The sequence below is a fragment of the Suncus etruscus genome, chromosome 8 (assembly GCF_024139225.1).
Source record: "Suncus etruscus isolate mSunEtr1 chromosome 8, mSunEtr1.pri.cur, whole genome shotgun sequence".
NCBI lineage: Eukaryota > Metazoa > Chordata > Mammalia > Eulipotyphla > Soricidae > Suncus > Suncus etruscus.
The window spans coordinates 28028917-28045816 of NC_064855.1; the positions used below are offsets into that span (position 1 = coordinate 28028917).

Genomic DNA, 16900 nt, shown 5'->3' on the forward strand with positions numbered 1-16900 from the left:
CTCTCTGCCCAACCCTCTCCCCTCAAACCTGCCTTTGCACATGAGAGGAATAAGAAATATGGCCCCCTCTCCCATCCCTGCCCATGAAGCACCCCCATCTGAGCTGCACTGCTCAGGACAGCAGCATCAGACAACCCACACAGGACCATCTGATCTAGTCACTGAGGCCGTATGCTGGAAGTGAGGTATGACAGGTTGGGGTGCAGGGCAGGTTAATCCAGCATACCTCACATCCCTCCTACAGTTTGAGTCTCCAGAGGCAGAGACAGAGCAATTCCAGTCAGTTCCAAAGGTCGAGGTCCACAGATGCTAACTAGTCTGCCTCTGCCCAGTCATGAAGAGGGAGCCTTTTCCCCACACTCCTTGTTTCAGGCCTTAGGCCTGGGTTCTGGGTCAGTTTCCTCCAGTAATAAGTAATAATAAGCATTTTTCTCATTTTCCATCCTGCACCCATCAGACATCTTCCCCCAGAAGAGCCTGGGGACTTCTCAAAACATTAAAAAGGATCCAACAAGGAATGGAGAGATAGCATGGATGGAGGTAGGGCGTTTGCCTGTTGGCTATCTGCAGGTCCTCTTTGGAAAAGTGTGGAGTCAGATCTTCTCCCCATTTTCTGATGTGGCTATTTGCTTAATGCTAGGTTCAGGAGTTCCTTAAATGTCTAGGACATTTGTCAGCTATAGTGTGCAAATATCTGATAGTCCCCTTTTCTGCAGGAGCTTTTCACTAGGTTATAATCCCACTGGTTTTATTTTCATTGTAACTGTCTTTGAAGCCTCAAAAATTTCACTGTAGTCAAAACCACAGCATGTTTGGCCTGTTTACTTCTCCCATGAGTTCCTAAGGGCTGAGATGACATCATGTTCCCCCACCACAAACTTGGCCAACTGCTGAGCACACAGTGCATAGTTGATGAAGAATCGCTAGTGGAAGCAGACTTGGACCTCTGGGAAATGCCATCAGTCTAGCCAACCCCTGAAAGGGTCTCTGTAGCCATCTAAAAGACTCCCTTTATAGTCAGGCACACAGCCTGAGCACTGGACACAACAGTACAAGGGGCAAGGTGCTGGCCTTGCATGCAGCTAACCTAGGATCCATCCCTGGTATCCCTTCTGGTCCCCTGAGCACCAACAGGAGTGATCTCTGAGTGCAGAACCAGGAAGTAGCCCCTGAGCACTGCTGGCCCAAAGCAAACAAACAAGAAAACAGGATTATAGGAGTTCACAATGGCGCCTGCCACCACTTCGTCTTCTTGTACCCAAATGCCTCCAACTCAAGCACCGAAGGCAGACGTAGCAAGTGTCCCCAAGCAGCACCACCCACTTTTGTTGGTGATCTTTTTTGGTACATATTTTTTTCTTTCTTTCTTCTTTAATTGAGGTGGGGAGGGAGGTTGCCACACCCGATAATGCTTAGGACTTCCTCTTGACACTGCACTCAGGAATCACTCTTGGCAAGTGCTCAGGGGATCATATGGGGTATCAGAGATTGACCTGATTTGCAAGGCAAATGCCCTCCCAGCTGGATTATCACTCCAGCACAGGCTCTTTTTCTTGAAGGATATTAACAACTGAAGAAATACCACATGTCTGTACATGATCTAATATGCCTTCCTATTTTTGGAGGGAAAAAAAAAAAAACCTGATGGCATTCAGGGCTTAGTACTGGCTCTGTGCTCAGGGATCACTCCTGACAGTGCTTGAGGAACCATTTGGGATGCCAGTGATCAAAAATGGGTCAGTTGTGTGCAAGCCCTACCCGCTGTATTAGCTCTCCAGGCCAGGCTCTTGACCATGTAAACAATTTCAGGGACAGTGCTTGTCACTGTACAATCTAGCATACCTGCTTTTAGACTCAGTTCTACAGGTTGACCATTTTCATGGCACAAAGAAGCCTCATCTAGGAGGAGAAGACACAGGGAGATGTTTCTGCTTCTGTTTCCATAAAAATAGAACGAATTCACCCCTACACACCCCTACCCACGTGAGGATTCCAGCAAGCCTGATAAAGAAGAAACTTCTTTTTCGCACCCCTCACCTGATCCTCACTGAACCAACTAACTTGTGCCCTAATATCTCAGAGTGTGGTTACCAGGTGCCCGTTTATTCTGAACCTTTATCCTAGCCAACATTACTGACAAGCATCATCAGACATCAAATGTACCAGAGCATATACTACATGTACCTCTACTCCACATAAAACCCTCATCTCTAACAGAGACACAGGCTCACAGAACTAATTTAGCAGCTAAGCTTCTCCAGGGAAGCTGAGATGTACTTCCTTCCCACAGGTGTTTGAAACCATGACAGGCAAATTTACCATTGGCTTTTTACCATTGCTGCAGAAGCTGACATTAAACCAGTCCCCACATACTTATCCTCCCTGCTGCAGGGGCAACAGAGGTAGTGAGGGAGCATGGCACTGAGAGCGATGGTACTTCCCAGGGCTAAGACCTTGGGACCAATCCCCAGCATCCCAAAAGAAAATAAAATCTGTGGCATAGAGGGGCCAGAGCAGTGGAGCGGAGCAGTAAGGCATCTGCCTTGCATGCGCTATCCTAGGACAGACAGCGATTTGATCCCCCAGTGTCCCATATGGTCCCCCAAGCCAGAAGCAATTTCTGAGCACATAGCCAGGAGTAACCCCTGAATGTCACTGGGTGTGGCAAAACAAAAACAAAAGCCAAAAAAAAAAAAAAACTGTGGCATAAAATAGACTGGAAGACTGGGGAATGTTCTCACTGCGAAAGCAGCAAATGAACAATGACCAGGATCATAAAAAATGGAAGAGATGGGTGAGAGAAAAGCTTTTCTCTACAGAACTGTCTTGTCTCCAGAGCTGAGGAGATGCTCAAAGGGCTGGAGCACAGGTTATGCTCAATGAAAGCTGGTTTCTAGCTCAGCCCAGGCACTGCATGGTCTCCTGGAGCACAACCAGAGGCAACTCCAGCTGACAGTAGTCCCCAAAGCACTATGCAATATAGCTCCAACCCAAAAAAAATTTAAAAAGCTCTGTATATCTCTACACACTACAGCCCGGGCCACCGAGTAGGCCTGCACTGAAATCTTGTTTAATTCACCATTCAAACCCAATTGGCAGTGACAACCAGGGGCCCAGGTAACATGATCACATATCTGCCCCAGAGCCCCTGACAAAATGCAAATTTAGACTCTGCCCTGTTTCCTATACCTCACCATGGGTCCTAGCTGGGCTCAGTCTGTCCTGGGAGGAGCACACAGTGCCCACACCCCAGCAGCAATGTTCCAGAGAGTATTGTCCAGCAGCGAGGACAGCTATGTGTGCTGCAGAGGACAAGAAGAAAGGCCAGAAACTGTTGGATCCTTTGCACTTTGTCATACACTGAAAAAATATAAAAATAAAAAGAGAGAAGGGGCCGGAGAGATAGCATGGAGGTAAGGCGTTTGCCTTTCATGCAGAAAGTCATTGGTTCAAATCCCGGCATCCCATGTGGTCCTCTGAGCCTGCCAGGAGCGATTTCTGAGCATGGAGCCAGGAGTAACCCCTGAGCGCTGCCGGGTGTGACCCCAAAACCAAAAAAATAAAATAAAATAAAATAAAATAAAAAGAGGAAAAATAGGGCCAAAGTGATAGCAGAACAGAAAGAACGTTTGCCTTGTACACGGCCGACCCAGGTTCAATCCCCAGCACCTCTGAGCCTGCCAGAAATGATTCCTGAGTGCAGAGCCAGGAATACCACTGGGATGTAGCCCTAAAAATACAGCACACTACACTACACTATGCTACACTACGAAGAAAGAGGAAGAGCACAGTTGGGCCCTGGACCCTGACTGAGTACTGGAATGTAGCCCTAAAAATGCACTGCACTGTACTACACTACACTACACTACACTACACTACACTACACTACACTACACTACACTACACTACGAAGAAAGAGGAAGAGCACAGTTGGGCCCTGGACCCTGACTGACACTGGCAAAGCTGGTTGCTGAACTCCAGCAGATATTTCCGAGGGTGGCAGCAAGTCACAGAAATGTACAAGAGAAGTTAATATCACCTTGATACCAAAATCAGACAGAGACACTGCAAAAAAAAAAAGGAAACTACAGACCAATGTCCCTAATGAACACAGATGCAAAGATCCTCAACAAAATTCAAATTTGACTTTATTTTTCTAATAATTTCTTTATTTAAGCACTATGGTTACAAACATATTTGTAGTTGGGTTTCAGTCATAAAAAGTATACCCCCCTTCAACCAGTGCAACCTTCCAACCACCAACGCCCCCAATATCCTTCTCCCCCACCCCCTGCCTGTATTTGAAACAGGCATTCTATTTCTCTCACTCATTACAATAGTTGTTATAAGTGTTAGTGTAGTTATTTCTCTAACTGCGGGCCAGTGTTTCCAGCCCTCATCTCTATTGTCTCTGGGTATTAACATATTCTCTTTTATTTTTCTTAAATTCCACAGATGAGTGAGACTAATCTGGTCTATCTCTCTCTCTCTCTCTCTCTCTGATTTATTTCACTCAGCATAATAGTTTCCATGTCCATCCATGTGTAGGAAAATTTCATGACTTCATTTTTCCTGAGAGCTGCATAGTATTTCATTCTGTATATATAGCACAGTTTCTTTAGATATTCATCTGTTGTTGGGCATCTGGTTTGTTTCCAGATTCTGGCTATTGTAAATAGCGCTGCAGTGAACAAAGGTGTGCAGAGGGCATATTGTAATGTGTTTTGTGGTCCTAGGATATATCCCTCGGAATGGTATTGTTGAATCATATGGGAGCTCAATTTCCAGTTTTTTGAGGAATCTCCAGATTGTTTTCCAGAGAGGGGGGACTAGATAGCATTCCCAACAGCAATGAATAAGAGCTCCTTTCTCTCCACATCCCTGTCAGCACTGTTCTTGTTCTTTGTGAAGTGTGCCAGTCTCTGTGGCGTCAGATGGTACATCACTGTGGTTTTGATTTGCATCTCACTGACTTATGATGTGAAGCATTTTATAATGTGCCTTTTAGTCATCTCTATTTTTTCTTTGAGAAAGTGTTCATTTCTTCTGCCCATTTTTTGATGGGGCTAGATTTTTTTCTTGCTAAATTCTGTCAGTACTTTGTTTATCTTAGATATTATATTAGCTCCATATCTGATAGATATTGGGTGAATAGTTTCTCCGATTTGATGGGGATCCTTTGTGTCTGAGTTACTTTTTTTTTTTTTTTTGGTTTTTGGTTCTTGGGTCACACCTGGCGTTGCTCAGGGGTTACTCTGCTCAGAAATAGCTCCTGGCAGGCAAGGGGAACCATATGGGACACCGGGATTCAAACCAACCACCTTTGGTCCCGGATCGGCTGCTTCCAAGGCAAACGCCGCTGTGCTATCTCTCCGGGCCGAGTTACTATTTTCTTTGCGATACAAAATCTTCTCAGTTTAATGTAGTTCCAATTCTTTATCTCTGCTTCCACTTATTTGGACAGTGATGGTCCTCCTTGAAGAAGCCTTTGGTATCAATGACATGGAGTGTTTTACCCTGTTTTCTTCTATATGCCTTATGGTTCGGCTCTGATATCAAAGTCATTTGAATTTGACTTTTGTGCATGGTGTTAGATGTAGGCCCAAGTTCTTTTTTTGTTTTGTTTTTTTGGATCACACCTGGCAGTGCTCGGGTGTTACTCATAGTTCTATGCTCAGAAATCGCTCCTGGCAGGCTTGGGGGATCATATGGGATGCCGGGATTCGAACCACCATTTGCAAGGAAAACACCCTACCTCTATGCTATCTCTCCAGCCCCCAAGTTCATTTTTTTGCATGTGGCTGACCAGTTGTCCCAATACCACTTGTTTTTTGTTTTGTTGTTTTTTGGGGTTTTTTTTTTTTTTTTTGGTTTTTTGGGCCACACTCGTTTGATGCTCAGGGGTTACTCTTGGCTAAGCGCTCAGAAATTGCTCCTGACTTGGGGAGACCATATGGGATACTGGGGGATCGAACCGCGGTCCTTCCTTGGCTAGCGCTTGCAAGGCAGACACCTTACCTCTAGCACCACCTCACCGACCCCCCAATACCACTTGTTAAAGAGGCTTTCCTTGATCCATTTTGCATTCCTTGCCCCTATATCAAAGATTAATTGATTGTATGTCTGAGGAACATTATCTGAATACTCAAATCTATTCCACTGATCTGAGGATCTGTCTTTATTTCAATACCACGCTGTTTTAATGACTATTACTTTGTAATACAATTTAAAGTTGGGGAAAGTGATGCCTCTCATCTTCTTTTTCCTAAGGATTGCTTTAGCTATTTGTGGGTGTCTATTGTTCCAAATGAAATTCTACACCTTTGAACAATAACATGGGTATCCTTAGAGGAATTGAACTGAATCTGTACTTTAGGAAGAATTGCCATTCTAATGATGTTAATCCTCCCAATTTATGAACAAGGTATGTATCTCCATTTCCTTGTATCTTCTTTTTAATTTTTGTTTTGTTTTGTTTTTGGATCACACCCTGTGGTGCTCAGGGGTTACTCCTCTTAGTACTGCTTTTGCTGTGTCCCACAAATTCTGATAATTTGCGTCTTGTTTGCATTTGTTATCAGAAATTTTTTGATCTTCTCTTCGATGTCATTTCTGACCCACTGGTTATTCAGTGGTGAGCTATTTAATTTCCAGATGTTGATGTTTTTCCTCTGTGTCTGTTTGTAGTTCACTTCTAATTTCAGTGCATTATGATTTGAGAAAGTTGTTCATTCAATTTCTATCCTCTTTATTGTATGGAGGTATGTTTTATGGGTCAACATGTGTTCTATCCTGGAGAATGACCCATGTGCCCTAGAGAATGTGTAACCAGTTTTCTGGGGATGGAGTGCCATATATATACTAGGCCAGTTTCTTCCACTTCTCCTTTCAGAGTTAGTATATCCTTGTTCGGTTTCAGTCTGATTGACCTATCAAAGGGGTGACAGAGCAGTGTTGAGATATTCCACTATTTCTGAATTGCTATTGATGTCTTCTTTCAGATTTATCAACAATTGTATTAAATATTTTGCTGGTCCCTCATTGGGTGCAATATGTTTAGGAGTGTGATTTCTTCCTGTTGTACATATCCCTTGATTATTACACAATGTCCATCTTTGTCTCTTACAATTTTTTTTTTTGGTTTTTCGGGCCACACCTGTTTGATGCTCAGGGGTTACTCCTGGCTAAATGCTCAGAAATTGCCCCTGGCTTGGGGGGACCATATGGGACACTGGGGGATCAAACCGCAGTCCTTCCTTGGCTAGCGCTTGCAAGGCAGACATCTTACCTCTAGCGCCACCTCGCCGGCCACTCTTACAATTATTTTAAGTTTAGTTTGTGTCATCTGATATTAGTATGGTCATTCTGCCTTTTTTTTGTTTTTTGGGGGCCACACCCGTTTAATGCTCAGGGGTTACCCTGGCTAAGCGCGCAGAAATTGCCCCTGGCTTGGGGGGACCATATGGGACGCCAGGGGATCGAACTGCGGTCGCGATCTTTCCTTGGCTAGCGCTTGCAAGGCAGACACCTTACCTCTAGCGCCACCTCACCGGCCCCTCATTCCAGGTTTTTTAAGGGAGTTGTTTGTTTGGATGATTGTTCTCCAACCTTTGATTTTGAGTCTATGTTTGTTTTGATTATTCAAATGTGTTTCTTGTAGGCAGCAGAATGTTGTATTCAGCCTTTTGATCCATTAACTGGTACATTTAGTTCATTGACGTTGAGAGAGATTATTGTCATGGGATTTATGTAGGAGTTTGGTGTGTTTGTTGGGCCGTCTTTTCTTTTTTCTTTTTTTTTTTTTTTTTTTTGGTTTTTGGGTCACACCCGGTGACGCTCAGGGTTACTCCTGGCTATGCGCTCAGAAGTCGCTCCTGGCTTGGGGGACCATATGGGACACCGGGGGATCGAACCGCAGTCCGTCCTAGGCTAGCGTTGGCAAGGCAGACACCTTACCTCTAGAGCCACCGCCCGGCCCCAGGCCGTCTTTTCTTAAAGTAGACTTTTCAGTTAGTCTAAGGCTGGTTTTGCATCTGTAAAGTTTCTGAGCTGTTGTTTATCCAAGAAGCTACATATGCTTCCTTCAAACTTGACTGTGAGTCTGCTAGGCGAAGAATTCTAGGTGAAGTATTCATTTCATTGAGTTTTGTCATTATATCCAACCACTGCCTTCAGGCCTTGAGGGTTACTTGTGCCATGTCTGCTGTAAATCTTAAAGATGCTCCTTTGAATGTAATTTCCTTTTTTGATCTTGCTGCTTTCACTATTCTATCCCTATCTGTGGAATTTGTAATTGTGATTAGGATGTGTCTTGGGGTGCTTTTCTTCAGAGCTCTTTTAGATGGTACACTTCAGGCAAGTAGGATTTGGTTGTGTGCACTCTTTAGCTCTGGTAGTTTCTCTGCAATGATGTCCTTGACTATTGATTCTCCATGCGGATTTTCTTCCTGGGTCTCTGGGACTCCAATGATTCTTATGTTGTTTCTGTTGAGTTTATCACAGACTTCTATTTTCAATTGTTCACATACTTTGAGGATTTTTTTCATTGTCTGATCATTTGTGTTAAGGTTGTTTTCCAATCTCATCTGTTGTGTGGAGTTGTTATACATCTCATCTTCAAGCTCACTGATTGAAGCTGGTGTTACTATGTTAGAAAGGCTTTCCAGTGAGGTTTTCATTTCGCCTACCAAGTTTTTCAGTCCTGTTATTTCAGTTTGGAGTTTTCTCATTTCTGTTTTCATATCTTCTTACTTCTTATGTGTGGTTTGTTCAGTTCATTCCATGCTTTATTTGAAGTTCTATGAGGATTCTCCATATTTTTTCTTCTATTTTTGTTTGTTTGTTTTTGATTTTTGAGCCACACCCAGAGGTACTCAGGGGCTACTCCTGGCTCTCTGCTCAGAAATCGCTCCTGGCAGGCTCAGGGGTCCATATGAGATGCCAGAGATCAAATCCTGGTCCACCCTGGGTCAGCATGCAAGGCAAATGCCCTACTGCTATGCTATCGCTCCGACACATATTTCTTCTCTAAAGCCCTTATCTGAGAGGCTAAATAGGTGGTTAGCACTTTTCGGGTCATCAGAGCTGCCATCTTTATTCTCTGTGCATAATGGAAGTCTGCATTGTTTCCTCATTGTCACATTTGTAGTGTGGTATTTTCACATGTTGTGCTGCAGTTCACTGACTAGGAGATGTGCATGGCCATGAGTGGAGTGACCTGGCTCCTCTGCCTCCACCCTTTGTGGCGGGGCCAACTCACCTCTGTTGCTGTACCTTCTACAGGCTTTTCTGGGCTGAGTGGGTCCTGGTGCCAGCAGGTAGCAGCATGTCTGGATGGTATCCACATTGAAATGTGCATGGCAGGAATTAAACTCTGCCCTTCCAGTGGGTTTCCAGTTTCTTTATTACTAAGTTCCCCCACCCCCAGAACCAGGGAGATGGTGACACCTGAGTGAGAAGTAGCCCCCGAGTATTGCCAGGTGTGGCCAAAAAGCAACAAACATCACCACAACATAAAAAGTTAAAGTTCCCTCTTCTTTTTCCCTTTTCAGTTGAAGTGATGTAAGGAATAAGGCCATGGTCCTGTCTATAAACTTCCTACAGTCTGTACTTTGCTAGTTGCATCCTTTTTTGAGAAGAATGTAGGGCCACATCTGGAGGTACTCAAGGCTTACTCCTGGCTCTACACTCCAGGATTACTCCTGATGGTGCTCAGGAGACCACACTGGGCAGCTGGGACTTGAACCCAGGTCAGTAGCATACAAGGCAAGTGCCCTTCCCACTGCACTGCCTTGCAGGCCCCACACATCTTTAACTTTGACCTTGTACACCTGTCTGCCAGGCTTCAGTAAACTAACAGGACACTCTAGAGCAGGGGTCTCAAACTCAATTTACCTGGGGGCCGCAGGAGGCAAAGTCAGGGTGATCCTTGAGTGCAAAGTCAGTAGTAAGCCTTGAACATTGTGGGGTGTGACCCAAACAACTAAAACAAAACAAAACAAAAGAAGATTCCTCTAGGGCAGGGCCACAAAATGTTGTACGGAGGGCCGTTTGCGGCTCTCGGGCTGCGAGTTTGAGACCCCTGCTCTAGAGGCTAAAGAAGGTGAAACTCAATTTGAGGGAAGAAACTCCAGAGAGGGTAAATCGTAATGGAAACAACACAAACCTGGAGACTCTAAGTAATGGCTCTCATTTTCAGCTAAATCACCAATGTTCACAAGGTCAATCTATCCATTAGAAAGTGCCTCATCAGCTTGTTTCCGACAGCTCTGGGCTGCGGATGATGATCATTGCCTACATCCATATTTCTCAGGGAGATGAAAAATGGTGATATCCGAAGCCAATCACCAGCCCTTATTTATGAGTGGAATGCGTCTATAAAGTAATTGCTCCCCTTGAGTAATTGTTTTCCTGGGTACATTCGGGAAAAAGGGTTGAACTCTTTCCCGTCATTTATCAGTCATTCAAATAAGTTGGGGGTCCCCCAACAGCCTCAAAAAATCACCACCAAGGTGGGTAATGTGCACTGGTGAAGGTTGTTGTACATTGTATTACTGTAACTCAATCAGGAACAACTTAATCTGTGAGAATAAAAATAACGTATTATGAACAACCTTGTAAATAACTAAAAAAAAAAATTTTTTTTAAATCACCACCAAGAGGGACTTGAACCTCAGTCCAGCAAATACATGTCTGCCTTGTGCATAATGGACCTGGGTTCAGTCCCTAGCATCACAAATGGTCCCCTGAGCCCCATCAGGAATGATCCCTGAGTTCAAAGCCAGGAGTGAGCCCTGAGCACCACCAGCTGAGGTCCAAAAATATAAATCAAATAAGTAAACAAAGAGCTATTTCTAAAAAAAAAACAAAAAACAAAAAAAAAAAACAAAGAGCTATTTCTTTCACTTAACAGCCTGAACTTACAGATTTCATTTATTGGAGTGGAGTGGCACTAGGCCTTACCCTACATTATCTCTCCAGTCCAAGAACTTACAAATTTTAAATACAATTATTGTAACATTTTCCTTTCTTTGTGGGTCACACAGTTCTATCTTGTCCCTTTCAAGCTCTATCAGAGTACAAATCCCTGTGGCAGAAATATTCACCAGCTTCCAGGAGCTCCGATACTTCAGGAAGAAGTTGTTGCACATAACCTAAAGACACATCAATTCACTACCTCTAGATTACCTAAATCTTGTTTTTTCAGAGGCCAGAACTAAAAAATTATGGTTTTAAACAGGAAATATAGTATAAGTTCATACTTCTGTGCTACATCAAATTTAGGATTCCAGTTTTTATTTCACTAGTATATATGTATCCTTTTTCAATTTCACTAAGAATTTTGATCTTTGAATTATTTAAAATGAGAATCCTGGGGGGCTGGAAGACAGTGCTTGCCTTACATACAGCTGATCCAGGTTCAATCTCTGACATCCCATATGATCTCTAAGCAAAGGAGTAATTCCTGAGTGCAGAGTCAGAAGTAACACCTGAACACTACTCAGTGTGGCCCAACAACAATAACCAAAAAAGATAATAAAATGAAAATACTGAGGTCAAAAATCCAGCACAAAGAGCTGAGCCTGTGCTTAATAGTGTCAGGCACAGGTCAGAAAACATCATCACTCCAGACTACTCCACTTTCCTCCTTTGCCCTTCTGCGCCCAACTGTAGAAGGGAGAGTTGGAACCACTGGACACTGACCGAGGTCAGTTCATCCCTCTCTGTCAACAAGGCTAAAGAGTGTCTGGAATCCAAAGGAATAAATGTTGAGATAAATGAAACAGCTCTGAGCAAAACTTGTTTGGGTTTTTTTTATTGTTATTGTTTTGTTTTGGTTTGTTTTGGTTTGGTTTGGTTTGGTTTGGTTTTTTGGGTCATACTCAGCAGCACTCAGGGATTACTCCTGGCTCTATGCTCAGAAATCACTCCTGGCAGGCTCAGGGGACCATATGGGATGCCAGGATTCGAACCACCATCCTTCTGCATGCAAGGCAAATGCCCTACCTCCATGCTATCTCTCTGGCCCCTTGTTTGGATTTTAATGTACCTTTCTGTTCTGTCTTGATTCTTTTCATGGGGGAAATAAAAGGTGATTACTCCCATACAAATGGATTCATTATTAAAATTATCTGAATGTCAACACAGGGATCACATTTTATTTATAATCAAAGGCATCTCATTTATTTTTGTTTGTTTTGGGGCCACACCTATTGATGCTCAGGGGTTACTCCTGGCTATGCGTTCAGAAATTGCTCCTGGCTTGGGAGGACCATATGGGACGCCGGGGGATTGAACCATGGTCCATCCTAGGCTAGCACTTTCTTTTTTTTTTTTTTTTTTTTTTTTTTTTGTGGTTTTTGGGTCACACCCGGCAGTGCTCAGGGGTTATTCCTGGCTCCAGGCTCAGAAATTGCTCCTGGCAGGCACGGGAGGACCATATATGGGACGCCGGGATTCGAACCGATGACCTCCTGCATGAGAGGCAAACGCCTTACCTCCATGCTATCTCTCCGGCCCTAGGCTAGCACTTTCAAGGCAGATGCCTTACCTCTAGCAAGACCACTCAGGCCCCTCATTTTTTAATCCTGTCAAATTTTTTAAAAACTGATTAAAGTCTCTCCTGGATGGAATTAATAAAAAGATATTCATGGGGTCGGAGAGATAGCACAGTGGTGTTTTCCTTGCAAGCAGCTGACACAGGACCTAAAGTGGTTGGTTCGAATCCCAGCATCCCATATGGTCCCCCGTGCCTGCCAGGAGCTATTTCTGAGCGGATAGCCTGGAGTAACTCCTGAGCATTGCCGGTGTGGCCCAACCCACCCCCCCCCCAAAAAAAAAGATGTTCACAAAGATGGGACTGATTTGGTTGATGAAGAAGATCCCTAATTTGGTGCCAGTGCAATAGTACAGCAAATAGGGTGCTTGTCCTGCACATAGCCAGCCTAGGTTTGATCACCAGTATCCCATATGGTCCCCTGAAAACCACTAGGAATGATTCCTAAGGGCAGAGCAGGAGTAATCACTGAGAATCACAGCTGTGACCCATACAACAACAACAACAACAACAACAAGATATCTATCATAAAACTATTCAAATAAAATAACTATGCCCCAGGTGGACTATAAATCTATCTATGCTGGAACCAAGTTCTGGTATGACAGGGCCAGGAGGTGAGCCTTGAGAGCGGACATGAAAGAACCCACAGAGCCCTACCACCAGCTGGCACCCAGCAGGACAGGACCTTGGGACCCAATAAGCTCAGGGTGGTAGCCATCAGCTGAGGACCCAACAAGAAGGGGCCCTGGAGCCCACAAAGTCCAGGGCTCCACAGGCACTTTAGTCCTGACTTGCAGCCTCAGTAACTGTCAACAATTACTGAGCAATCTGTCACCTCTAACTCACCCCAGTGTGTGTGAGCAACAGCAGCTAAAACGAATGAAGATAAATTCTCATTCCTGGTGACAAGCCCCACAAATTTCTAGCTCACTGACCATCAAGAATAAACTCAACCACAAGTGATGTGACAAAGACACCTGGAACTTCTCTGCATTTCACAGGAGCTGATGGCTGGACCCCAACCCCAGAATATACAAAGCATAAATTTTCAGCTGTCCAGCTGCACAGCTGGGTGCAGCAGGGCTCTGATGTTATCTAAGTGTGTGTAGCCATACAATCCCCTCACCCATACTGCATGTCTTCACTCACACCTCAAATTTTAAAGTGGAAGCACCCAAACCTTGGACAGGAATACTTAAGACAGAAAATGCCATTAAATTCCCTGAGAATTCAAGGAGAATTTCTCAGCTAATCACTTACAAAATCACTTACAAAGCCCACCAGTACATAACCCCAATCAACTGAAATGAGCCAAAATGAAAATGAAATTATTTTGATTCATATCAAAGCAAGATTGACAATATCCACTCTATACCTTCTTCCTCAGGTGCACAGCCTGCAGGAAAATAAGGACGATACCCCCTCAAAGTCCACTTAGATTAGGTTATATGAGAAATGCAGGTAAAAGAAAGGAATGTTTCACAGAGGGGCTGGAGTGGGGATAGCACAGCAGGGAGGTTACTTGCCTTACATGACCCAAGTTTCATCCCACCAGCGGGCAAGTGTTCGGCACTGCTCATGACAACATCAAGGGGCAGCAAAGGGAAGGGGAAAGGGGAGGGTTTGTTTTCAAGGATGCATTCATTACCTGCTGAGCTGTAGCATCCTGCTGGACATATGTTACTTGGCCCGGGTCTGTAAACAGAGTCTGGACAAAACAAACAAAACAGGAACAACAAAAAAAAATCCAAAAATATTATCAATGGATCTTTAATAGCTCATGCACACAAGAAACTGTTTCCTGCTAAACACCAATTATCCTGAGAGTTCCCAACCAGATGGCTAAAAATGATCCTTCAATAATAAAGAAAATAAAGATACTTACCTTTACCTTAAAGATATCTATCTTTATCTTTTTCTTGGGGGGTGGGGGCCACACCCGGCGGTGCTCAGGGGTTACTCCTGGCTGTCTGCTCAGAAATAGCTCCTGGCAGGCTCAGGGGACCATATGGGACACTGGGATTCGAACCAACCACCTTTGGTCCTGGATAGGCTGCTTGCAAGGCAAACTCCGCTGTGCTATCTCTTTGGGCCCTCTTTATCTTAAAGATATCTATCTTTATCTATATCTTAAAAGATACTTATCCTTATACTTCACTAATAAAGTCTTTTATTCACAGTGTTCCAAGGTAATGAGACATCTCGAGTAACCAACAAACATTCTGATCTTACAGTCTTTTTTTTGCTTTTTAACCAGCGGCATTCAAGTTACTCCTGGCTCTGTGCTCAAAAATCGCTCCTGACATGCTCGGGGACCATATGGGATGTCAGGAATTGAACCCATGTTTGTCCCGAGTCATCCACATGCTAGGCCTACTGCTGTCACTGCAGCTCCTGATCTTAAACTCTCAAGTCAAACTCTCTGAAGGTCTAACGTCAGCACTAACTATAAAAGCAAGTGGGGTAGAGATATGGCACAGTGGCAGGGCACAAGTTCCAAGAGAGTGGAGCTCTGGGTTCCATCCCCAGCACTGCAATAATGTCAGAAAAATCAAAAGGCATGTTTGCAAAACAGAGGTCATGCCACAAACGGAGTATGGGACCCACATGTGTAATGGAAAAGAGACACACATGGAGTTTCTCAGTGCCAGGGTTACATCTATTGTCAAGGAAAATGAAGAGAGAAAAACAATGAACTTAATGACCCAGAAGTCTTTTGGGGGGGAAAAGACCCAAACTATCATTTTTAACAGTTATTGTTAGAAAAGCATCAGCACCTGGATGATGATACTGCAAAGGTTACTAGAGAAGGGAACTTTTCTAAATCAAATCAGCCAAGCCCAAGTTTTCAAAAAAATTGCCAACCCTGAAAATAAGTCTTTTCTCTAAAGTTTGAAAAACTTGTTCAACCTTACCAAGGCCTGAGCAAAACTATACTGCTAGGAACTGTTGTTAAAATCACGAATAATTTTGTAATTTTATGGTGACTGAAAATATTTCATTTAAAAAATATTTTGGGGGTCGGAGCGGTGGTACAGGGCATAAGGGGTCTGCCTTGTGCACAATAGCCTAGGACGGACCATAGTTCAATTCCCTGGCGTCCCATATGGTCCCTCAAGTCAGGAGTGATTTCTGAGTGCATAGCAAGGAGTTACCCCTGAGCGTCACCGGGTGTGGCCCAAAAACCAAAAAAAAAAAAAAAAAAAGAAAAATGTTTAGGTTTGCACTTAAATTCTGATTCCAGAATAAGATACAAATGAATTTAGCCAAAGTAAAAGATCTCAGATGTGAGATAAAAACAATCCTAACCGGGGGCCGGGCGGTGGCGCTGGAGGTAAGGTGCCTGCCTTGCCTGCGCTAGCCTAGGATGGACCGCGGTTCGATCCCCCGGCGTCCCATATGGTCCCCCAAGAAGCCAGGTGCAACTTCTGAGCGCATAGCCAGGAGTAACCCCTGAGCGTCACAGGGTGTGGCCCAAAAACCAAAAAAAAAAAAAAAAAAAACAATCCTAACCACGATATTTCGGAACACCATAATTTTTTTTTTTTTTTGGTTTTTTTTGGGTCACACCCGGCAGTGCTGAAGGGTTACTCCTGGCTCTATGCTCAAAAGTCACTCCTGGGGGCCGGGCGGTGGTGCTAAAGGTAAGGTGCCTGCCTTGCCTGCGCTAGCCTTGGACGGACCGCGGTTCGATCCCCGGTCCCGGTGTCCCATATGGTCCCCCAAGCCAGGAGCAACTTCTGAGCACATAGGCAGGAGTAACCCCTGAGCGTTACTGGGTGTGTCCCAAAAACCAAAAAAAAAAAAAAAAAAGTCACTCCTGGCAGGCTTAGGGGACCATATGGGATGCCAGGATTCGAACCACCGTCATTCTGTATGCAAGGCAAACGCCTTATCTCCATGCTATCTCTCCGGCCCAGGAACACCATAATTAATTGAAAACTGGGCACCGGTCATTTTTTAAACTCTCTGGTCTAGGAGAGTTAAACTAAGCAGAGGTATTTGCAGAGCTTTGATTAGGTGTCAGTTTTATCTTGATACAGATTTGAAAAATATTTACTGGGTGTGTCACACTTCTTGGGAGTTATTGAAGCTTTCTGTGTACGTATTACACATGGATAAGGTTTTATGACAAGGCCTTATTCTCCAAGTATAGAAACTGTTTGTATAACATAGCTTAAAATGTTTTATGCACTGCAAAGTGCTAAGCACAGAAACAACCTATTTATATTCTGGGTGATATTTGTGTCTTACATATGGAAGGTAAAACAGGTCACAGGCAAAAAAGTGAACCAGAAACAACTGTGACTGCACAGACTGGACTTCACTTCTATTCCAGCT

General features: G+C 44.0%; 1 protein-coding gene across 2 annotated transcripts in view; it reads right to left on the bottom strand.

The window, feature by feature from the left end:
- The window catches only part of PRDM10 (PR/SET domain 10), a 72469-nt gene that overhangs the window by 49883 nt on the left and 5686 nt on the right, over positions 1–16900 (bottom strand). For both annotated transcript variants that reach the window (XM_049778343.1, XM_049778342.1), the window contains exon 3: positions 14208–14267. In XM_049778343.1, the coding sequence (XP_049634300.1) occupies positions 14208–14267 (60 nt within the window). The remainder of the gene's footprint in view (positions 1–14207; positions 14268–16900) is intronic.